At 43.1% G+C, this 25113-nt stretch overlaps 1 protein-coding gene across 1 annotated transcript in view; it reads right to left on the reverse strand.

Moving 5' to 3' along the window:
* Positions 1–2295: 2295 nt before the first annotated feature.
* The window catches only part of RBPJL (recombination signal binding protein for immunoglobulin kappa J region like), a 65059-nt gene continuing 42241 nt past the window's right edge, over positions 2296–25113 (reverse strand). Inside the window, exons 5-12 of the mRNA XM_081947554.1 lie at positions 23089–23204; positions 18126–18300; positions 16433–16570; positions 13981–14093; positions 7576–7716; positions 5819–5974; positions 4377–4480; positions 2296–2744 (exon numbers count right to left, since the gene is read on the reverse strand). Of these exons, the coding sequence (XP_081803680.1) occupies positions 2471–2744; positions 4377–4480; positions 5819–5974; positions 7576–7716; positions 13981–14093; positions 16433–16570; positions 18126–18300; positions 23089–23204 (1217 nt within the window). The 3' untranslated portion in view covers positions 2296–2470. The remainder of the gene's footprint in view (positions 2745–4376; positions 4481–5818; positions 5975–7575; positions 7717–13980; positions 14094–16432; positions 16571–18125; positions 18301–23088; positions 23205–25113) is intronic.

A 25113-nucleotide genomic window follows, 5' to 3' on the forward strand; every position in this document is an offset into this window, starting at 1 on the left:
CACTGGATGCTAAAACAACATTTCTTATAATTTTGGATTGCCCCTTTGGTGCTGTATTCATCATTCAGAGTAAACCTTCAAGCCAACGTTGTGTATGGGACATTGCATAGGCTTCCCCAAATCCTTTGAAACTTGCAAGAAACTTATTAATAAAGAACTGTGCACACATTTATATATGAAGGGGACCGCATAGTGGTGGTTCAATGAAGGGCCTTCTTTAGGTGGACCAATGAATGGAATATTGTTTAATCTGCCCTCCTCCTTTTCTACTGCCTCTTGCAAGAAAATGTCAAACTTTACTGCCTTCTCTCTCTCTCTCCTCCAATAGCTTTCAGGATTGCATTGCTTGCTTAAAATTAATTGGCAATTGGACTCACAGCTCTATCTAAAAGGGGGTATAAATCTTTTTCTGAACACTTAAAAAAGGCCCACTAGCATGCTATTTTCCAGCACTTTCGGATATTATTACTTCCTTAAAACTAGGATTAGTTAAAAATTGTAGTTAAGAACTGGAGACAGCTTGCCGATTTTGACAACTGAAGTTGGAGAACTTAAGCGTGTGGTGGCAGCTCTTTGAAGCAACAATCCCAAAGAGCGATCTATTTCTCTGGGAAAAGGCCACCTTGTATAAAATGTTGTGTTTCAGATATTTGACGACTATGGGAAAGTGGTTCTACAGTAGAGGTTCCTGGAGGTTCATTCTCAGCTATTAAAGTGAGGAGCTGGTATCTCAGTGACTCAGGGGTGGGTTCCGGCTTCTACTACTGCCGGTTCACTCATGGACACACTTCGGGTGCACTTTGGGGGTGTGCACTTGATGCGCACTATGCACGCATTCACAGAAGCAAAAACCAAGATGGAGGCACCTACAGCGCCACCGATAGAACTGATTTGGGAGTGTGGCAGGCCGAGTTACTACTTACTCGGCCAAACCGGTCCAAACCAGTAGGAACCCACCTCTGCAATGACTGTTAAATATCAACCGAATGGTTTGGGTGGGGGCAGTGGTGGGATTCAATCGGTGTAGTTGAGCGCGTGCTCTGTGCACTTGAAGAGCATTTGAAAACAGCTCAAAAACTTACCTTCTACTTCAACCCTGGTGAGTAAAACAGCTGAGGTGCGGCAATGCGCTCTGCCGCGCCTATCAGCTGGGCTTCTAACGAAGGAAATATAGGTCAGTATAGTGCAGGGGTGGGGGGGTGGGCCCACCTGATCATCGGAAAGAACTGGTTCACTTTCAGCTGATCGTCGGAGTTACCGATTTGCCCGAACCAATCCAAACCAGCTGAATCCCACCTCTGGGTGGGGGAGGCTTTTGTTTGAAGCAAAAAGCTTCTAAAGATATTCCTCCCATTGACAATTGGGTATCTTCTTGAAAGTACATAAATGGGGGATGTCCTCTTTTTAAAATGAGATTTGTTTGATATGATTTGTTTCATCTTATTTATGTAACCATGTAACCACTTCACATATTCATTTGACCTTCATTGGTTTAGAAGTGCTCTGAAAACCAAAGGGAGGTGAAGAGGAATACATTTCTGTACAGCAGAAACTGGTCTAACTACAATTCCCTTCAACTGCCCAACAGACTAACAGAATAGCAATAACACTTAGACTTATATGCCACTTTATAGTGCTTTACAGCATTCTCTAAGAGCTCACAGCATTCTCGAAGCAGTTCACAAAGTCAGCATATGGTCCCCAACAATCTGACCTCAAGAAGGATGGAAAGCTTGAATCAGCCAGAATCGAACTCCTGGCAGTTGGCAGAATTAGCCTGGGATACTACATTCAGACCATTGTGCCACCGTGTCTCTTGTTGGAATAAGAGAGTTGGAAGGGACCTTGGAAGTTTTGTAATACAACTCCCCATCAAATATTCTTTTTTGGATCTCCAATAGATAAAACCACACCAGCAAATAAAATAAAGAAGTTTTAAAAAAAGCAATTGTGACAGCAGTTCTGATATTTTTTATCTCCAGCCTTGCAAATACCTGAATGCACCCTTTTACCAACTCTCACATTTACATTAAAACTATCACTGCAACATGAGCACTAGAATTGCTCACTGTTGCTGTGTTTTAGTAGATACTTGATAAATATGCAACATGAGTTTCTCTGCCTACATTGATGCAGTTACAATTATATTAAATATACACAGAATTATATAATATATATTAATAGTATATTCTACTGAGAATCATATTCTTTAAGATGCCAAATAGGGAATCTAGGCTAAAACAGCAATCTTGTTCCCTAGTAAAGCAATGCATTGCTATTAAGTAACTCCCGGCCTTCTTGTGTTGAAGCACAGAGCTTTATGCTTTAATATGTGTACAGAGCATGGTTTAAAAATAAAATGCTCATACGATCCTATTTTAGAAAAACCACATTCCATAATTTTAGAAAAACCATGTGTCTGCCACAATTTCTGCTCTAGCCAAACAATGCTGACCATACAGTTCCAGTTCTAACTTTGCATGAAAAGGTGATAATTTGTCTTAGTGAATTCTTGATGGATGGTACTGAGCAAGGTGTCAGAATCCTGCACCATTTCTGGCAGGAGGGGTTGGCCACACAGAAAACTCTGTTCTGGTGTGTATGTGAAGCTGAATATACTCGAATAAATCGGACCATCGTTCCTTAGTAGCAGAAGGGGAACAGTGATTGGGTATCGCAACCATCTCCAATCAGGGCTGAATGCAGAGATATCAGGAACAACACACACTAGTGACCTGGAATTCCTAAACAAAAACAAAACAAAACAAAAACATGGGTTTGGCTGTGTGCATGAACACATATTTATATACCGTATTTTTCGGAGTATTAAGACGCACCTTTTTCCCTCAAAAAAGAGGCTGAAAATCTGGGTGTGTCTTATACACTAAATGCAGTATTTTTTGCCTCCTGAAACCCCACCCGCTTCACCAAAATGGCTGTGCAGAACCTTTAGGAGCCTTGCAGAGTGCTCCTGGGGGCCGGGGAGGGCAGAAATAAGCGAAAAATTGGTTGTTTTTTGCTCAATTTTCCCCCAGCCCCCAGGAACACTCTATAAGCCTCTTAAAGGCTATTCCTGCCCTTTTTTGAAAAAAAAAAATGGGCCCGTTTTCACAAAAAATGGGCCATTTTTGGGAGTTCTGCAGAGCTCAAAAACTTTTTTTAAAAATTTGCCTCTTCAAAATCTTGGTGCGTCTTATACTCCGAAAAATACAGTACATATCCACAACATGTGCTTTTTCTCCTCCCCGCTCTCCTCACAGGATAAGCTCACTAGATTTTTCAAGCAGCTAAATTGGAACAGTAGAACAGCCAGGGGTGGGATTTGGAGGTTCTTCGAACTGGCCATAATGTTAGCTACGGGTTTTCCTGCGAATTCGTAGCAGCCCACGCCTGCATTCACAGATGCTAAGCCTGTTAGACTCAAACAGCCACTTTCTGATTGTCGACATTCATCCATGAACTCTCCAGTCTTTATCTTTCAGGCTAAACCTGGTTTAGCAAAGGGGAAATCCCACAGGCCAGATATGTCACATGCTGGCCATGCCAACCCTGGTTTAGCAAAGGGGGGAAAAGTCACAATACGTCATGTGATGACAACATGACGCCGTGGGTTTGACACCCTGGGGCTAACCCATCATGCAGTGTTGTCTTGTGAATGAAAATTAAATACCTTTATACACTTCATCTTGATTTTCTAGCAAAATACACTGTCTACGAGAACTAGTGTGGGCAAAGTCAGAAGCAAACAATCTGAACCTAAACCTATTCATTATAGTAGTTTTCCATTAACCTCTCTTCCATCAGAAGTAAGAGACCTTGAGCTGGTTGTATTGTATAGCCAAGAGAAAGAGGCATATTGTTGAAATGTTGATTTTACTAGATAGAAGGCTTGGGTTTTCTAGTTCACAGTGAATTGATTTTTCCTTTGTAGCTTTTATAGTTTTTTCAATAAACTTACTTAAATCCCTACCCGTGTGGTAGATCTGGTATCAGCCACAAGATGCCTGACATTATATACATGAAATAAAAATTGGAGATTTGGGGACCCTGTTTCCAAACTTATCAGAAAGGGAGTGTTTGTCTTCTTTTCACAGAAACCATACAGTTACATTGCTGCTGCTGTGCGATTTAGTTATCTCACTTTTCTTTGTCAGGCACAGGGAACTCGATATTTTAGAAGGTGCTGCCTTCTACTACCGGTATAAGTAAAAAAAAAATGAATTACTAAACACAGCAACCAATATTGCACCGCTCCATTTCACTCAATCCTGATTTCTCTGGAAGAGATGCTTTTGGAGGTTGTGCAAATAATAGTTGCTGTGAGCCTTGCCCAACCGATCATGCTGTGGGTTCAGGACAGTCTGTATCTGCTTTACCTGTACATAGTCTCTGCTTCCACATCTCCAAACCAAATTTTCATGTTTGCATGGAAATAGTTGCCTTGGACTTCCAGCATTGCCACATCCCCTCCACCGGTCAGCTATGAAAAACAAACCCAAGCATAGGATCGTCCATCTTATCATGAAGGTACAATATAGCCATTCCTCCCAGCACTTTGTCCTAATTTTGATAATTAATTAATTTTGACAATCTGGAACTGCGCCATCTGCGATTGAACCTAAGCATGGTACACAAAATTGTCTGATACAATGTCCTACCTGTCAACGACTACTTCATTTTCAACCTCAATAATACTGGGGCAAACAATCGATACAAATTCAAGGTAAACCGCTCCAAACTCGATTGCAGAAAATACGACTTCAGCAACAGAGTGGTCAATGCTTGGAATGCTCGACCTGACTCCATTGTTACATCCTCAAACCCCCACAGCTTCAACCTTAAACTGTCTACTGTGGACCTCACCCTATTCCTAAGAGCTCCATAAAGGGGGCATGCATAAGTGCACCAGTGTGCTTTCCATCCCTGTCCTATTGTCCCCATTTATTTGTACTCATTTCCCTTGTTCATGTGCGTGTTCATACTTATACCTGTTATCTTGTACATGTTTGACAAACTAAATAAAATAAAAAATTTATAAAATACATTTTGCACCTCTATGGACTTTAAAACAAAGATACTCATATTTTGACCTGAAAGTTTTTGGCTTTGCATGAAAGTCTATAAACTGTAACACCTGTTGCCATACACACTATCCATTAAATCTAGGGCTGAGTGTTGAATACCTGGAGAAATGTGGTTTCCCAGGTTTCTGATATATCTGAGCCATGCTCGGAGGGGTAAAATGTACTGATGCTTATAGAAGTCACAGTAATATATAAATAATTTAAATGGGAAAACAAAAGACTTTGATATGGTTCATATAATGTAGTTTCCAAACTGCATTAAGAAAATGTGAAAAACCCTCAGGTTATGCTTACTCTTATGCCTCCCATCGGAATGCTTCCAAGATACAGAAGAACACAAGGCACCAATGTAATTCTTCATTTTAGTCTTATCAATAAACATATCTTTCTGCAGCCACACTTCAGTTGCTGCTTTCTGTTCCCCAAGGAACTCCACATTAGTCTTGCACTTTCTATATTAATTAATTCATACAAATTGCCAGTCTCTGATTCAGTGAAAATGGAATGTTTTATCTAAACAACTGTTTGTAGAGATGATTGTAGAAGTAAAGAACAATTTAATACACTCTGCACAATCTTTTATTGCCATTTCAAGGAGAGGAAGACTAAATGAATCTTTTTTTGTTGTTACAACTCGGGATAAAGTTATTAAGATGAAATAGCCAATGTTTTGTCCCCTGATTTTTTGCACAAAGCAGCAAGGCAAAAGAGCATGAAAAAACACCTCTATGTACCTCCAAAGTTGTTATAAGAGGGACAGGACCCACTGGATTCTGGATGCTGGTTGGGTTGAGGCTGAATGAGTATTCCACAGCTTCTGTCCCAATGATGGTCCAACAGGAACTGTCATTGAGCAATTCTCGGTTTATTTCTTTGGGACAAGGAGATGCCTGCATAGTAATAAATATCAACTTTGAATATATTCATCAATGTGATTATAAATCATTTTTCTGCCTACTGAAATGCAATTATTCTACAAAATCATCACAAATACAAAGCAGAGAGATAGATACTGGTAGATAGATTTATTTAAAACAATCCAAAGTAATAATAAAATTATTTAAAAGCCAGCAAATTCTTGATTAAAATGCAAATAGAAATGGAGCCCGCCTGTCTTACTTTGAAAGAAAATTCTTTCTACTTAGAGCTAAGGAATGGAATTAAGGCAATCCCTTTCAAAATTGGCAACTTTAAGATGTATAGACTTCAGCATGCCCGCTGGGAATTTTGGGAGTTAAAATTGCAAAGTTTGAAAATCACTGAACTAAGCGAACCAAGACAGCACTGACTGCACTGACCATACAAATTTCCATGCTAGCTAGGGATCCTCTAGTCCAGTTATTGTGAATGGCAGGTTGGGCAAGCCTAAAGCCTGATCGGTTATGGTAGTTGCCATTTTCTACTAATGTTTGATAGAATGATGTTAGTGAAATAATGAAATGCTCGAATGGTTAAAACAACTGAATTATACTGGTCACGTAAACTTTCAACTTTCCATTTCAGTATTTTTACCATGCAACAAAAAAGAGCAAAGTTTTTTTTTTTTTTTTAGTATCTCCCCAATTAATTTTCCCATTTCTACGTTGCTGAAGTGGCCTTGATTATGGCCATGGGAAACTGTAATCATATCCAATTGAGATAAATCTTGGTCAAGCTTTGGCAATTACTTCAGTGTGCTCAGGGGATAATGAAAATAGCCATCTGTAATTCTCCAGTTGTGTCCAATTAATATAGCGATATACAATCATGCACTTTTCCTTCTCACAAGTCCCAATTTTTATGGGGAAAAGGGCTGTAGCCAGGGCCGGATTTAGATGAAAAGAGGCCCTAGGCTATTCCACTTATGGGGCCCTTTCACCTCCCATTTTTAAGTTTGTAAATTACATCAGAGATAATAAAATACATCATTACTGTGATATATATCAATATATTAAATGAAACATGTTGCAATTGGTACTAACCTTTATAAAAAATGTGGCACAGATAATAAATAAAAATAAAAGCCCCCTCTTGATCTTGAGGCCCTAGGCTGAAGCCTAGTTAGCCTAAAGGAAAATCCGGCCCTGGCTGTAGCGTCAGGGTGGTCTATTCAGATAGTCTTCTTTATATACTGAACACATGAAGAGAAGAGTGACAATGTGCATCTTGGCCATTCTCTTTACCCTTTATGGATAGCAGGTAAATTTCACAGGTATCTAACAATAGTTTTCTAAAGGTCTAAACCTTTTTGGAGCCTGTGCACTCCTAGAAGTTTTACCAGCTCAAAAGATTTGTTTATTCTTGAAGATTAAGGAGAATGGGGAGGAGGGACTTATTTGCTCACATTTGCTTTCACTTCTCATTAGTTGATTTGATTTCCTCCTCTGACTACAAGCAGGACCATACTTATTTATACTCAAACAACTTGAACAGCTTCAAACTTTGTGGCTACCTGCATTACACTTAATTCCAAGCTAGGTTGGTTCCTGAAAGGCAACTGCATCCACATTACCTGGTACTGGATAACTTTTTCTGTTGAGAGGCAGAGGTACATCCTATCACTCCCATGAAACTGGAATGCACATTTATGCAACTGGGAAACTGGTTCATCCACATCCAACATTACCAATTGCTTAGCAACTTTGCGAATGATCTCAAGAATAAATAGACATAACAAAAGCTCAAAAGAGAACATAAAACCATTTGACATTTGCAGTTCAGATTTTTAAAACTGTGCTTCAGAGGGCAGAATAGGAAGAAAAATGGCAAGCTATGCAAAGTCCAAGGATTGTACTCGGGACTGATGCAAAGCACTCCAACGACGACAACTATCTACTCTTTGAATGGGAACTTACAACCAAGCGTCCTCCACCCAAAAAACTGTGCACTAGCTATGGGAGGTTCCCAAACCTATAGCCATTCAGTCTTGCCAAATTGAGCCTGAGCCTGTCCTTTCCATGAGATGCTGAGCAAGCATCTTGATGATATCACTCATCAACCAATTGTATTTGACCATGGAGGAGGAGCTTCCGGAGGAATGGCGGTCGGCCGATAGAGCTCCGTGTTTTGCGGGGCGTGTTCCGGGGAATTAGGAGTGCTGCCGGCCCCTTTTCCAGCATGGGGGTCGGGTCCCCCAGTAAACAGCTACCCTGGTTTCGTTTATGACCCGAACGGGTCTTCCAGGGTAGCTGGGTGCCTGGGAAAGGCTTGAAGAACGAAGAATGAAGAACGAAAAATGCAGCCGATGGGGGAGGCGCCCGGAGGAGCCGCAGAGAGACCGTCTGCGTTTGGAGCTGTTGAAGGAGAGGCAGACGGTCTCGAAATGGCGGACGGAGAGCCAGGAGACGTGCCGATACCAGCGAATTTGGATTTCAGGCTGGAGGCTGGCAACCTAGGACCATCAGAGACTGTGGATTGAGGAGGCAAAGGCTGGAAGCGCCGGAGGACAAATCCCTTGGCCTGCAGCTTATTATGAAAGGTAGCTGTGGGAGCTATGGGAGGTTTGAAAAGGTTTAAAATCCATGTTGGCTGAATTTGCGAGGATTGGAGACCGGCCAGGACTTTTGAGGCCGGTAAAGACTGGATGGATAGACCGAGAAGGAGCTGGAGGAAGGAAGGAAGGAAGCTGGAGGAAGGAAGTTGGAGAAGGAAGCTGGAGGCCGAGGAGAGGCCGGTGGGAGCGGCGTTGGGGCCTGGAATGGTGTTTTTTGGGGGACTAATGCGCAGTTACAGGCCAAGGCAGGATTGAAAGCCTTGAAAGCCTAGGACCTGGTAGGAATAGGACCATGACTATGATGCAGGAGGCTGCATAGAGACTGGGGGGGGGGGGAGTTTTATTGGCGGATTGCCAGGAGGCCCTTGTCATCGTGCATTTGACTGCACCCCACCTACCCCCCCGGCTGACTATTTATTAACAACTGCCCGGATTCCATCTGCATGTGCCCTAGAAGATCTCTGCCTACCCTATATGATTCACTGCTGATTGACCATCTGCTCCCTGCCTATTTCCAATTACAGTCCAACTACCCCTTGCCATTTGCCACCTACCACCCACCGCCCCCACCTTTTGATTGTCATCTAACCAATTCATTATTATTACCCCCATCTAAGTCTAATGACCGGACTATTCTGTTTTTGCTGCAATTGTGTTCTTCAAATTTTATTGGATCATGACATCTTCAGCACAGACCCTAAGCCCCGATGACGAACTTTTTAACGTTTTATGTATTCAAGGTCAGACCTTATCCTACTGCGAGAGTCCCCCCTCTCGCAGGTGTGGCCCTCCGCCCTTTCGAGGGCCCACCTTGATGACGGTTTTATTAATCCCGAGAGGTGGAGGAAGCGGAGACTCAGGGGGTTTTTAGTTAGTTGCTTTTTAAATATTTGTAGGGGTGGGGTTTTAGGGGTTGTGGGGCGGGTGGGTCAGATCAGGAGCGATGTGAGAGCCGGGCCCCTAGGTGTGGTCGCGAGCAGAGGGGGCGGAAGGGAGGAGGAGGGGGAGGATACCATTCCTATACAGGGCTCTTTAATACCAACAGTCGCAGGGAGGGGCAGATACGAGGACAGTTTAAGAACTCACAGTCGGTTGGGAGACCGTGGTTGCTGGTTACACCCGGTCGCTTGTACCAACCCCCGCGTTCTAGGTGGTCAAGAGTCACAGACCCAAGGCCTAAGGCTGTTGTTATGCAATGCGAGGTCCGTTGTTAATAAGGCCCCCCTCATCCACGATCTAATTTTAGAGGGGGAGCCGGACCTCGCGGGAATAACGGAGACCTGGTTGGGCCACGAGGGAGGTCTTGCCCTCGTGGAAATGTGCCCACCAGGATACCGAGCATTTCACCAGCCCCGGGCCCAGGGAAGGGGCGGCGGGGTGGCAGCAATTATTCGGGAGGACTTAGAGCCGAGGGAGTCTACTGTGCCACAGACGTCCGGATGTGAAGCCCTTGTTGTGAAATGGGGGCCTGGGAGACAGTTGGGCCTGCTGATAGTATACCTGGCTCCTCGCTATACATCAGCAGCCCTGCCTGAACTACTCGAGCTGATCGCATCGGTGGCGGTTGAGACCCCCAAACTTTTAGTGATGGGGGATTTTAACCTGCCGTCGGTGGGAGAAGCATCGGAGGGGGTTCGGGAGTTCATGGCTTCCATGACAGCCATGGACCTGACTCAAATGATTCAGGGCCCAACACACGAGGGAGGACACACTCTGGACCTTGTTTTCGTCTCTGGCCAGTGGCTGAGTGATCTGGGAGGAGGGGACTTAACCATCACTCCCCTGTCATGGTCAGATCACTCACTCCGTCTTGACTTCCCTGGTGCTACCTCCCGCCGCGGGGAGGCGGAACCGGAAAGTTCCAGATGGTTCCGCCCCAGGCGCCTGATGGAACCTGATAGGTTCCAGACGGAGCTTGGGCCACCTCCTGTAACCTTGACCCGCCCCCGGGTAGGGGACCTGGTGGTTGCGTGGAATAATGCAACTACCGGGGCCTTGAACCGGATGGCGCCTTTGCGGCCTCTCCGGCGGCAACGATCCACCCTAGCCCCTTGGTTTACCGAGGAGCTGAGGGTGATGAAATGCCGCAAGAGACGTCTAGAGAGTCGTTGGAGATCCTCTCGCTCCGAATTTGATCGAACACAGGTACGAGCCCATTTAAGGACGTACCTTGTGGCATTGAGAGCGGCCAAACGTCAATATTGTGCCACTCTCATTGCGTCCGCGGAGAACCGCCCTGCCGCCCTGTTCCAGGTGTCCCGCTCCCTCTTGTTTCAGAGGCCGCGGGAGGCCCCTTTACAGGGCAGGGCAGAGGAATTTGGTAAATATCTGCAGGATAAAATCGCTCAAATCCGGAGAGACTGGGTTCCAGTCAGTGGTCCAGTGGAGACGCCCACGGCGAGTCTTGAGGTTTCGATCTGGGAGGAGTTTGACTTGGTTGCCATCGAGGATTTGGACAGATTGCGTGGACGACTGCGACCCACCACATGTTTATTGGACCCGTGTCCCTCCTGGCTTGTACTGGCATCCTGGGAGGTTACACGAGACTGGCTCCTGGGCCTAGTGAATGCTTCGTTGGGCGAGGGGTCCCTCCCGGCCGCCTTGAAAGAGGCGGTAGTGAGACCCTTGCTCAAGAAGCCTTCCCTGGACCCTTTGGAGCTAGCCAATTATCGTCCTGTCTCCAACCTTCCCTTTGTGGCGAAGGTTGTAGAGAGTGTGGTGGCCTACCAGTTCCCACGACATCTGGAGGAAAATGATTATCTAGACCCGCGCCAGTCCGGCTTCCGCCCCGGTCACAGCACGGAGACGGCCTTGGTCGCGTTGGTGGATGATCTCTGGAGGGCCAGAGATAGAGGTTGTTCCTCTATCCTGGTCCTATTAGACCTCTCGGCGGCTTTTGATACCATCGACCATGGTATCCTGCTGCGCCGGCTCGAGGGGCTGGGGGTCCGGGGCACCGTCTTGCGGTGGTTCGGCTCCTTCCTTTCTGACCGGACGCAGCGTGTGTTGACAGGAGAAGAGAGGTCGACCCTACGCCCCCTTATTTGTGGGGTGCCACAGGGGTCGGTCCTCTCGCCACTCCTGTTCAACACATATATGAAGCCGCTGGGTGAGATCATACGTGGTTTCGGGGTGGGATACCATCTGTACGCTGATGATACTCAGCTGTACTTTTCCACCCCGAACCACCCCAACGAGGCCATCGAAGTGATGTCCCGGTGTGTGGAAGCCGTACGGATCTGGATGGATGACAACCGACTCAAGCTCAACCCTTCCAAGACGGAGTGGCTGTGGGTACCAGCCCCCCGGTTCAGCCAATTAATCCCATCATTGGCCATTGGGGGCATTCATCTTGCCCCCGTGGAGCGGGCGCGCAATTTGGGCGTCCTCCTGGATGCCCGGCTGTCCATGGATGACCATGTGACAGCCGTGGCAAGGGGGGCGTTCCACCAGGTTCGCCTGGTGCGCCAATTGCGCCCCCTACTGGACCGGGATGCCTTGCGCACAGTCACTCATGCGCTGGTGACGTCTCGCTTGGACTACTGTAACGCTCTCTACATGGGGCTTCCCTTGAAATGCACCCGGAGGCTTCAGTTGGTCCAGAATGCAGCCGCGCGGGTAATTATGGGGAGTACTAGGTACTCCCATGTGACACCGCTCCTGCGCGAGCTGCACTGGCTTCCTGTGGTCTATCGGGTGCGTTTCAAGGTTTTGATAACTATCTTTAAAGCGCTCCATGGCTTAGGACCTAGTTACTTGCGGGATCGTATTCTGCCCCATACATCCCTGCGACCAATTCGCTCGCACAGAGAGGGGCTCCTCCAGGTGCCGTCCGCTAGACAATGTCGTGGGGCGGCGCCTAGGAGTAGAGCCTTCTCTGTGGCGGGCCCAGCCCTGTGGAATGACCTCCCCCCGGATATTAGGAATACCTCTGACCTCCGCTCCTTCCGTATTAAGCTTAAGACCCACCTATTCCAAGCAGCTGGCCTGGCTCAACTTTGATCTAACCATATCGCTCCTGACGGGTTTTTAACCGGGTATTTTAATTATATTTAATTTCTAGGGGTTTTATATTCTGTATTTTAATTGTTTTTATCAATCGACCTCCTCCTTGTGTATGTCTCAGTGTATGTTTTTGCTTTATGTTTGTTTTGTTTACATATTTATTTCGTATGTTTTGTTGTACGCCGCCCCGAGTCCTTCGGGAGAGGGTGCGGCTAAGAAATAAATATATTATTATTATTATTATTATTATTATTATGTATAACAATATAATGATACCTAAACATGTGCCATTGGATGACTCAATCCAACAACCTCATGTAGATGTTAAATAAGATCAGGAACACAGGTGAGCCCTATGGAACCTCACTTTTTAGGGACTTAGAGGTGGGACCCTTCCCCACAACACCAGTTGGAACTGAATCCAGAGGAAGAAGAATCACTGCACATTCCCAGACTCCCAACACTTCCAGACTCTTATGTTTGTCAAGAAGGAGATTATGATCAATAGCATTTAAAGCCACTTTGAGGTCAAGGAGGACTAGAATGGATATCAACCATTCCAATTCCTTCAGAGGTCTTCTCAACTCTGACTGAAAGAGGTCCACACATCAAAAAAGGAAAATTTGGAAAGATATAGTGCAATTTTATACTAACCAAATGTTTGTGGAACAGATTTTTGCTTTTCAGCAGGTCAAGAGAGAAGTATGAAGGTTAGAAAATGTATTCATTAAAAAAAGCACATGGCAAGCAAAAACAGCCTGTGGTTTTTTATTTATTTATTTAATTTATAGAGCTGCTCATCTCATGAGCAAATGACTGTGCGGCATACAACAAAATCTAAAATCGTTATTGTTAGCAAATATTAAATACTAGAGAATGTTGGATGAATATGGAGTTGAGGTAAGATGCTTGAATGTGATAACAGTATATGGTGGAAGTACAGCATGTGTGAGAATAAATGGAATGCTTAGAAGATATGTCAATTGTCAAGAATATAGTAAATGTTGCTAGTGATATCAGAAATGTATTGATTGGAGATATAAATGTCACTTATATAGTCTCTTCTCTTTCTCTGGTTCTGTCAGTGTCTGTGAAAAAATCCCCAAAAGTCAAAAAGGAAGCTCATCCATTTTGTCACATGGATGATGCCCATACAAAGGGAGCTACAATTGCACAACCACATCTTTTTACATTTATTGTGAGTAATTCTGCTTCTCTATTAGTCTGCAGCAATCTTCTAATATTACGACTGACAAATATCTCTGCTTTATGTAGCCACTATATACATTTTGTGTATGTATAGGATGAAGAGAGAAAATGATCAGTGCAAGCACCAAGATACTATTGTAAAGTTATAGACTACTCCAAAATGTTACTTCTGCAGTGCTTTTATCTTCTAAGTTATTATTAAAACCTTACCAGAGGAGGCAGTGCTAGCCCAGTAGTTGTACAGATAAGCCGAACTCTGGAACCATACCGAATGTAGACTTCCCGCAGTGGAAACTCACCCTGGGATTGAGAACAGAACTCATCTGCATAACAAAAGAAAAGGAGAGAAAAACAAAAGGGAGAGAAAGACTAAAAGATGATGACAACGGGCAGGAACTGGACTTAACCACAGCACTGTATCGAATGACAAAGTGGGTTTTAAAAATGGTACTTAAGATATAATGTGATTTTAGTCCCATAATCATTACTCTATCTGTGCCACTGATTGCTGAATAACAGCAAATGTCCACTGAGAGACAGTAGGAAGTAAGGGGAGAAGCTAAGAAGGAAGACGAGAACAAGTTGCAAAGGAATGGATGAAAGCATCTTGGTACAAAGAGCTTCCCTCTCCCATTATCTGATGTGAAGTCACAAATCATCTATCTTGCAGGAGGGCCCTACTTGTGCTCCATTGGTGTATTTGCAAATAAACTAGACAATAAAAAAGGTTTCAGTATGCTTTTAATTTTATCCACCAATAGGTAAAGGTAACATATGTGCTAGTCGTTCCTGACTAGGGGGCAGTGCTCATCTCTGTTTCAAAGCTGAACAGCCAGCATTGTCCGAAGATGTCTCTGTGGTCATGTGGTCGACATGACTAAATGCTGAAGGTGTATGGAATGCTGTTACCTTCCCACCAAAGATGGTTCCTATTTTTTCTGCTTGCATTTTTACATGCTTTGGAACTGCTAGGTTGGCAGAAGCTGGGACAAGTAACGGGAGCTCACTCTGCAGCACTAGGGATTCGAACTGCTGATCTTTCTGATAGACAAGCTCAGCATCTTAACCACTGAGCCACCATGTCCCTGTAACCCACCAATATAATGGTGTAATTCAGTACATTGAACCCAAATAAACCAAATTATGCTTCAAGACAAAGTATGAATTGAAACATTGATGCACACATATACACCCTCTCCTTCTTAACAGAATAAAAAATAGCAGAGTTGGAAGGGACTTTAGAGGTCTTCTAGTCCAACTCCCTGTTTAGGCAGGAAACCCTATACCATTTCGGAAAAATGGTTGTCCAATGTCTTCTTAAAAACTTCCAGTGTTGGAGCAGGAAGTTCTTCCTTCCTTCCTTCTAGTTCTTCCTTTCCTCCTTCTCCTAGCTTGGAATCTCTAACCTTTGTGGGAGCCATTGGAATTTTTGCAGGACACAGAGGCATTGTGGGGAACATGGATTAAAATTTCCCCTTAATTTCTTTGTAAACGGGTTACCAAAGGACAGACATGGCAACTGAGAAACAAGTTAATGGACCCAATGTTGCCATGCTTAGGTGCATTGTGTACCAAATTTTCTGAATTTGGGGGTATCCCATAATGATCTACATATTATTTAACAATAAATTCTTATGTTAAAAAATATCAACTGCCCATCAAGCTGCTAACAAGCATTGTTTTCTGAAAGCAATACCCTCCATATGTATTGGAATATAAATCCCAGAATTCCCAGCCAGCATACTCCATCCTGATGATTGCCTTCTCGGGAAAGGTTATTTAAACAATAAAAGAATCCATAAATGGAAGAGCAACTTCACAATCAAGGACATCTGCCAGGGAGATCAAAAAAGGCAAGATGGCTCCTATGACCATGTGGTGACATCTCTTGACTTTCTTGAGTTCCCTTACATATGATGTCAAGCCCGAATTTGACATATGTGTAGCCATTTTATTTAGCTCTCTATTATGCTCATTTATTCCTTTTCTTTTTCTTTACTGCATAAGAGGTTTTTTTCAGGGTTGTCACATTCTTAAGGTGGGGAGGGGAGCGAATAGATAATGAGGATTGTTTTTGTGACCCTCTCTCCTCTCTTGGGAACAGAGGCTTCTCCTGCTGACATTGGAAGGTGGTGACATCGGGCAATGTGGACTGAGTGTTTATTGGAGAATGTGACTTTTGTGGGATATTTCTAAATTACAATATTATGTGGTGTAATTCTGGTTTGTGTCAGATCCAGAATTACAACAGACTTTGCCAATTTGATGTCTACCCAAATAAAAATAAATTTGTTTTGGAAGATGAACTTTGCATGTTTCTTTTTTGAACGGGCTTCATCACTTGGAAACCTGACATATGTCCCTAGTCCTAGTATTGGTAACAATGTTACATCCATTCCTTTTAGAAGACTGACATCTATTTCAGATGTTAATGTGATATGCTAAATCACCTGTCTCCAAAGCTTATTGGAGGTTGAAGCCTAATCTCATAGAATCATCATGTATTCTTTCACTTCAGTATCAAAGTTTATTCTGCCTGTCTCCATTTTGATACTCTTCAGCCACTCAAGGTCAAAACGTCATTAAGCAATTGGGTAAACAGATTTGCAGTTAGGCTCCAGCATGAATGATTAAACCTCTGCTTGTCCTAAACCAGCCTCACCTAGATGAAGTGTGAAGGCTGCCCACTGCCGGGCACTTGCGGTGAAGGCATCACCCTCAACAAAAAGGTAGCGAGTGCTGACAGTTTGCGAGCGCAGGCGGTTGAAGAGAGAGACCTTTGACCCAGATAAAATGCACACTAGGAAATTGCAAGTGGGAGAGAGAGAGAAAGAAAGAAACAAGTTTGGAGTTTTTATGTGTATATTTAGATTTTTGTTGCCATATGTATACATGATGCTACTTTTTCACATGCCAGATGAGCATCTATCTTATATGGAGCTCTATCGTTCCTCTCTATTGTAGTTGTTTCCAGAGGTGGTATTCAGCAGTTCTGACCAGTTCTGGAGAACCAGTAGTGGAACTTGGAGTAGTTTGGAGAACTGGTACATACCACCTCTGACTAGCCCTGCCACCATCTACTCTCTGCCTCCCGAGTCCCAGCTGATTGGGTGGGAATGCAGATTTTGCAGGAGCCTTCCCCTGGAGTAGGGAGGGAAGGCAGATTTTACAGTATCCTTCCCCTGCCGTGCCCACCAAGCCATGCCATGCCATGCCCACCAAACCAATCCCACAAAATCGGTAGAAAATTTTTTTGAATCCCACCACTGATTGTTTCCTGTATCACATTGCCACTCTAGGTTTCATCTCTATTGTTCCTGTGATGCATTTCCTGTTCTTGTTGTTCTACTCACTATAACAAGATGGCTTCTGGACATGATGGCTGGTAGTGCGCTTACTACAAGAAGCTACATGAAACATGGGGGCATCTTATACATAGGGGTGTCTTATAAATGGAAAAATATTGATATTGTAGTTCTAGGCACATAGATACAAATGGGTTAAACCGAACAACCCAGGTAGGATTGTTCTACACGGATGTGAATTGATAAAGATGCTGTCGTTGTGACTCTAGCTTTGCACCTCTAGCTGGTCAGACCTTCCCTTGCCCTGAAGCTCTTCTGCTCTGTGTTATCTCCTTTAACATAAGAAGCTACCTAAGCCCAGGGTTGGGCTCCTGGGGGTCCGCAGGGGTTTGGGAGAACTTCTAGCTAAGATTCTGTGCAGTTCAGAGAACCTCCAAATCCCATTCCTGACTGGCCCCACCCACCCCTCCCCTCCTCTCCCAGGGATCCCGACGTGGCCAGTTTTGGATGCAGGTAAGTGCAGGGTGCGCACGGAGACTCAGGGAGGGTGAAAAACGGCCCTACAGTAATTTTGGGAAGGCCAGAAATGGACCTGTTTCTGGCCTCCAAAGGGTCTCCAGAGCCTGTGGAGGCTGTTTTTGCCCTCCTGGAGGCTCGAAGAAAACCTCCGGAGCCCTGGGAGGGCAAAAAGCCCCCCTCCATCATGCAGGAGGCTGACTAGGCCATGCCCACCATGGTCACGCCCAACCAGCAACTGGGCAGAGAACCCCTTGCTAAAATTTTTGAAGCCCACCCCTGTCTAATCACCACCTACCACCCCATCATTGTTTTAAGTGGCAGCATCTCTCCGAAGGCTCAGAAAGAGAACTTTTCCATCTCCGGCTATCTGATTTTATTCCCTGAAATGTCAAAGCAAAGCAACCTTGTCCTAGGCACTAGCCTGTCTTAATACACTACCACCTTCTTTAATGTATTCCAATCCACCACCTCTCCTGGCAACAAGGCCACCCTAAAGGACTTTCAGCAACTTCTCTTCATGGAAAGACTTACGGTCTGTGTTCTTCAGGGACTGCTTTTTCTGTGAGGGCTTGGAGATCACTTTGATCAGCTTGCTGTGGAATGTGCCAATCTCCTGCCCATTGCTGAAGAACAGCTTCAGGGCTAGCTGGAAGTGTTTCCTTTTGTCAGAGTCTGAGATGTAGAGTGCTTTGGCGCAGCTGAATTTCTACATTAAAGGAATAGAGGACATTCATTGTCATGAAGAGAAGGAGGGCTTGAGATCTGAGGTTTAGGCATAATAACCTGGGCAATTCCTTGAGGAGCAGGAAGAAGAGCTGCTAGTCATCAGATTAAAGACGCCTGAGTCCAGGGAAGAATTATAACCTGAGAAAATATCTCAGACAAGACTCTCCATAGTTCTCATGAGGATAAAGAGAGGGAGGGAGAAGGACATTCAGACTTTCAAGAGCCATAGTGGTGCAATGGTTAGAATGCAGTACTGCAGGCTAGCTCTGACCATTGCCAGGAGTTCGATCCTGACCTGAGGTTGACTCAACCTTTCATTCTTCCGAGATTGATAAAATGAAGACCAAGATTGTTGGAGGCAATGTGCTATTTCTGTAAACCACTCAGAGAGAGTGAAATGAAGTGGTATACAAATCTAAGTGCTATTGTCATTGCTATATTAAAACTGTATTGGCCTGATTGGCTCTGGTTTCCTGGTCTGGTCTATTTTGAATGGCTGACAATAGCACCAATTCACTGGGGGAGAAAAATAACTGGAGGCATTGGAGTAAATAACACTAGGAAGTTCTCGGGTGGGACCCAGAAGAAGGGCCTTCTCTGTGGTGGCTCCCTCTCTCTGGAACATCATTCCACCAGAGATTAAAATGGCTCCCACTCTAGTATTCTTCCGGAAGGTGCTAAAGATCCCGTTCTGCTAGTGGGCCTGGGGAACCTAGAGTGGGACGGAAGCTTGTGTGAGCTGCTGTCGCTGGAGCAGGGGGTGGGGGTGGGGTGATTTTGTTATCCTATATTAATTTATTTGATCCCTTTTATTAGTTTTATTGTTTTAAATGTGATTTTATATTCTGCACGCCACCTTGAGTTGCCATGGGTGAATAGGCGGCTGGCTATATAAACTCAATAAATAAATAAATGATTAAAATATTTGAGCATTATTGAGCAATATCATTTCAAGTGGCAGAGCTATTAATATTTTATTTCATAAGGACCTTGGCTAAATATAGAGCTTTTCAGCTTCCTTTTTCTGCAAAGGTTTGTCCCCACAGAAGAAATATGATATACACAAAGTGTTGCCTTTGATATTTACACTCTTTACATTTACACTGCTGGTAGAAAGGTTTTACAGCATTCTGTAATGTTTCCAAAAATTAGCTGATTGGAGGTAGAAATGGAAGAAAAGAAATGGAAACCTTCAAATGATCAGAATGACCCTTAAATTATACCAAACCCCCAGAAACTCTGCACACTCTAGAAGTGTGAATTCAAGTCCCATAATTCTTAGGAATGGCTGTGCTCACTGGAGAATTCAATACATCTTGCATGTGTCCAGATTGGAGAAATTTAAATTATACTATCATTAATCTTAATAATCATTTCTATTTCACCAAGACTTAGCAAGGATTCTTTAAATAACCTGTCATCACAACAACCAACCAATCACAATGACTTACTACTAGTAGTCTGGCTTTATTTTGTGCTACTTAAGATAGTGTACATAATGTTCCCACCTCTTGTTTTCCCTACAACAACACTGATTGGGCTTAGAGAAAGTGTCTGACCCGTGTTATCAAGCCAACTGCCTTGCCTAAGAGATGACAATAACTTCTGGTCCCCCATTTTCTACTCCAGCAGCACTTTAGCCTTTCTAATTCCTGCAACCAATGTCCAGAGTAAGTGAATCAGAGGTGGTATTCAGTCAGTTCTGACAGTTTCTGGAGAACCGGTAGCAGAAATTTTGAATAGTTCAGAGAACCGGCAAATAGGCTGGCCCCGCCCCCGCTGCCTCCCAGCCTCCCAGCTGATCTTCTTTTGTTGCCCTGAACAGGAGAACAGAGTTGGAAAGCAGGCTAGTGGGGTGGGGAGGGAATGGGGATTTTGCAGTATCCTTCCTCTGTCATGCCCACAAAGCCATGCCACATCCACAAAACCACACCATGCCCACAGAACCGGTAGTAAAGTTTTTTGAATCCCACCGCTGAAGCAAAATGATACATTTAATTGAATATACTATTCCGAAAGATTGATATGGAAGCTTTGAAGCACAAAAGGAGCAGAACAAAACATTGTAAAGCATTAGTAAAGAATAAAGTGGTGTGTTTAAATGGTTAATGTAATCATGACCACAATGTTGTCAATAAGAATAAGAAGCAGAATAAGACTTAAGCAAGACTCTATCAGATTAAAAAAAATTCAACTGTAACTGAAGTCCAAATAACGCAACCTCCTTGCCAAATATTGTGAACAAGTGTATAATCAAGAAATATAAAGGAACAAGTTTGAAAGATCTCACTCTATGTCGTCCAGCTTTTAGAGGGTCTCTTATCAACACGGGCTCAGTTTGTCATCGGCGAGAATGACATGTGGGATCAAGTAGCTCCCACTAAAGTTTATAATAGTCCCCATTCAAATCTTTTGTGGTTGATATAAAGGGAAAGGTGGCTAGGGATGTTATTACAGGTGAAATGCAAAATATGGGTCTTGTGGATGCTTTATTGACTTAGCAGTTAGGGAAATCCAGATGGAGAGGCATATTCATACGTATTTGCTTTTCTGACTGCAAAGAGCCTCCTAGGTTTACCATTCCCAGTCATCTTGGCGCTCTCTCTGTTCTGATAGGTTTGCTTTTACAATGAGTTAAACATTGCAAACACAAAGGTTGCTACTGTACCTCCACTGGCCCTCTTGAGGCCTCTGCATTCTTTCAGGGCTGTGATAATGCTGCGGACATTTTTGTTCTATTGAAAAGATGCCAAGAGATCCCTCTCACTCTTGATCTTTCTAGTGTTTTCTTTGCCTCTTTATCTTCCAATAAAGAAGGCACTTTTACTTGGCAGCAATTAGGATCAGGCTTTGCAAGGTAAATTCTGGCAGACCTCCCACTGCCAGCAACATCAAAGGCCATAGCAAAGGGAGATGAGCTTCTTGGAGGCCCCTAAAGTTACATTTTTATGGCTGTCACATTCAGGAAAACAGTACAGAAGAAGAGTAATTGGGCTAAGGATTTTAAGAGCCATGATGGCACAGTGGCTAGAGAGCAGTACTGCAGGCTACTGCTGCTGCCTGCTGGCTGCCTGCAATTTGGATGTTCAAATCTCACCAGGCTAAAGGTTGACTCAGCCTTCCATCCTTCCGAGGTGGGTCAAATGAGGATCCAGATTGTTGGGGGCAATAAGCTGACTCTATACACTGTCTAGAGAGGGCTGTAAAGCACTGTAAATCGGTATATAAGTTTAAGTGCTATTGCTATGAAAGATTCTGAGGAAGTGGCTGATGTTTGAATGGCTTTGATGAATATGCAGGTAGACCTCACTTACTGAGGTCTTATGCAGCAACCATTTGAAGTTACAATGACGCTAAAAAAAATAACTGCAACCAAGGTACACATTTATGACCCTCTCAGCATCACTCAGTTTGTCATTACAGTCATTACTCTTGTCCTGTACCTGACTCATTTTTTTTCTCCTCCCACCCCAAGAGACCAGAGAGATTGCCTAAACAAGGGATTTCTTCCTGAGTTGCTTGGCTTTGGAGCCCAGCTTCAGTTGCTGCTTGAAATTGACAAGACCTAATCCATTTCACACTAAGGACTTTTGTTTGCCTCCTAAGCAGCTTGTTTGGCAAACAGCTAAGGCATTTTCTTTCCATGTATACTCCCCATTATATGCCTGCTTACTCTCTTGTAATCCCTTCCTCTCCAATGAATGTAAATACAAGCATAAATTCCTTTCTTGCTAATTATCCCAGCACCAGGATGAGCATGCCAAAGACAGGGGAGAGGGGGAAAAGGAAAGCTGAAGTAAGCACAGTCTCAATCATACGGTTTTCCATTTACCAACTGCATCCCTTTGCAGTTGTGGGTCCAATTGTGGTCACTAAACAAGAACCACATGTAATAATTAACACTTTAACTTACTAAGGGACCCGAATTTAGTTACTTCTGGGTAGAATCAGAACTTCCCTATTCTTGAAGTATTTTTAGCTTGCTGACTATCATGAGAGTGCATTGTATGATCACAAGGAAAGAGACCTTTCTTTGCAATAGTGCCCTGATTGTGCAGTAACCTCTGTTTGGAAATGTAGCAGCTATACGCTTCTTTTTGACACTAGTTATAAATCCATTTCTCAGATACATTTAGGTCATTCATGCGAGCAATTTACTTTAATGTCTTTTGAGATTTCTTGAATGCTGAAAGTTAATACTTTATCATATTAACTTTAATAATACATTAGGATTTTAAAAATTATATTTCTGTATATAATAAAGACTGTTTAAATAAAAAACCCCAAGAGAATAAATAAGGAAAATGCAAACTAGGCATGACGATAAATACGTCTTGCGTTTATTGCATTAATAAAATTCTTTGAAGCAAGTGTGGAACAGGGCAATTTATTTTGCCTCCTGTCTTGCTGTCCTGAAAAAAATCCTTGTCCTGAACTGCTCTTTGTATTAATACAAGTATTTATTATTGGCACTTAAAGGGAGAGGTTTTTTTTTTCACAATCCAAAAGAATTTTCACCAGAACCATAATAAGGAGGGAAAGGTTAGCTCCCTTTCTGCACTTGCTGAAATGCCAAAAATAATCAGTGTTCCCAAAGGCAGGATTTCTTTTAAAAAGTGTGCATTACACTCTGAGATGCATTTAACACATCTGATCTTCAGAGGAGTTTGGCAGCTGCTGCTAACTGCCAGGTTGGCCTGTAAAATGCCACACACCCCTTACCTGCAGTTTAATCATTGCTACTATATATATATTTGAGCCAGCTTACCTTGCAATCCAATTGTTCTTCGAAGTTTAGCTTCTGCATTTCTCCATGGCTACTTCCCATGCTATCAAGTCCTATATACCCACATATCTGGGAACTGGACCCTGTTACATCTTTGCCTAGACAAAAAAAGGGAGACAGAAATGTCACATCACGTGTCCAGGAAAAAGAAGGAATGAAAGCTGAAACAACTCTGCACTTCTTTTTTCTATATATGCTGTAATACCTGCTAGCTATTTATGTTACAGAATTGCATTTCTACTCCATCTTTCTTCCAATATGGAACAAAACCTGAGCCAGATATAAAACAGCCCTATTTAGCTTTTGTAGGTTAAATGTCTGTTTCAGATTCTCAGTCATCCAGGTCATAGTTGTCTCAAAGGTGTTATTTTTTTTCTTCTCCAAAAGGCTTGTTTTGGATTGTTTTTTTCCTTGACGAAGAAGAAAACATTTCCCTTTGCATCCAAGAAGCTTCATCAGTTCTGATGGGGGGCAGTGGGATGGAAGGATAGGTACTGACAGTTGATGATGGGGAGATGGAAGGGTAGGTTCTGGCAGGATGGTGGGTGGGGAATGGAAGGATTGCATTTCTTTGCAGTCATGAGGTTCTTAGCACTCTCCCTGAGAGCTCTTGAAGCCACTTGAGAGCTTATCCCTGCCCTCAGGGTGACCTGAATCAGGGTGCAATTCAGGAGTGGGTTTCAGCCGGCATTACTGCCGGTTGGCTCATGTATGTGCTGGATGTGTGCTGCGCATACATGCATAGTTCAATGGAAATTGTTCTGCACATGTGCAGAACTAAAAAGAAAGATGGCGTCGACGGCGACTGGGGAACCAGTTCAGGGGTGTGGCCAGCCTGGGTTGCTGCCAGTTCTGCGACCCAGGCCAGCACACCACTACCAGTTCGGCTGAACTGGAACTGGGTAGGAACCACCTCTGGTGCAATTGGCTGTGGAATCTTCTTGGAACCACTTGCAAGGGCTGCGTTGTAAACTGGAGATAGTTGGTGTATTATTCCTCCCTCTCTGTTAAGGAAGAGGTGTTCAAGTCTAACATAGATGGGATTCTTTTACCCCTCTTTCAAACCAATGGTCCTCTATATCCAAAATGTGGACTGTAGTAGGATGAAGGATGAGCAATTGTCTTTGATTTGCCACATTTCTATTTCTTAATTTTATTCATCTAAGTCATATCTTAGTTGCATACCGTATGTAGATTTCCAAGAGAGCATCCGGTATAAAATGCTCAATACAGCTATATGCACAATTTCTTTCAAACACACTTTTATCTGATTTCTTAATCAGACTTTAAAAGATATTTTCTTTAAAAAAAACTCTACAAAAAATTATATACCTAAGCACAAAAAATGGTGTAATGTTCCAATATACAGATTATTTTTTTGCAAAATATGTATTATCATGTAAGCAACTATTGTTAATATATTAAGGGTATTTTTCTTCTGTAATCTATATATATATTTATATATATAAATAAAGCATATACTTTGTGCAAAAGATAAAATATAAAAAAGAAGAAAAAGGATTAAGAAGGAAAAATAGTGAAAGGGACGATGCAAAGGAACAAGGAAAAGAAAAGAAATGTAAGAAGAAGAATTTCCAACTTTCTTTGAAACAAATATAAAATATGTGAATTTTTTGATAGAAAATTCAATATTGCACAGCATTTCAATAATGAAAACAATTCTAATTGCAAATCCCAAAATTAATATAACATTTATTTTGCTTTCCAGCAAAAAGTCCAAAAGGGATTTCCACCAAGAAACAAAGCTAGACAAAATCTTTCTCTATTTTGTATTTTTATGCATTATATTTTTATTTCTTGTTTTTTTGCTTTATTAGAGAAATGTGTTACAAAATTCAAAATACTATGGAAAACTGTATTCTGTGAATTCATTTTTAAACTTCATATTAAGTCAGTTTCTATTTAACTGTGAATCAAAAGAAGCACTATTCCATCACTAGCTGTTTATCATGTAATTTTAGCCCATCCCTGGGAATTAATCATGCA

Source organism: Natrix helvetica (assembly GCF_964273705.1).
Source record: "Natrix helvetica genome assembly, chromosome: 3".
NCBI classification, from domain to species: Eukaryota; Metazoa; Chordata; class Lepidosauria; order Squamata; family Natricidae; genus Natrix; species Natrix helvetica.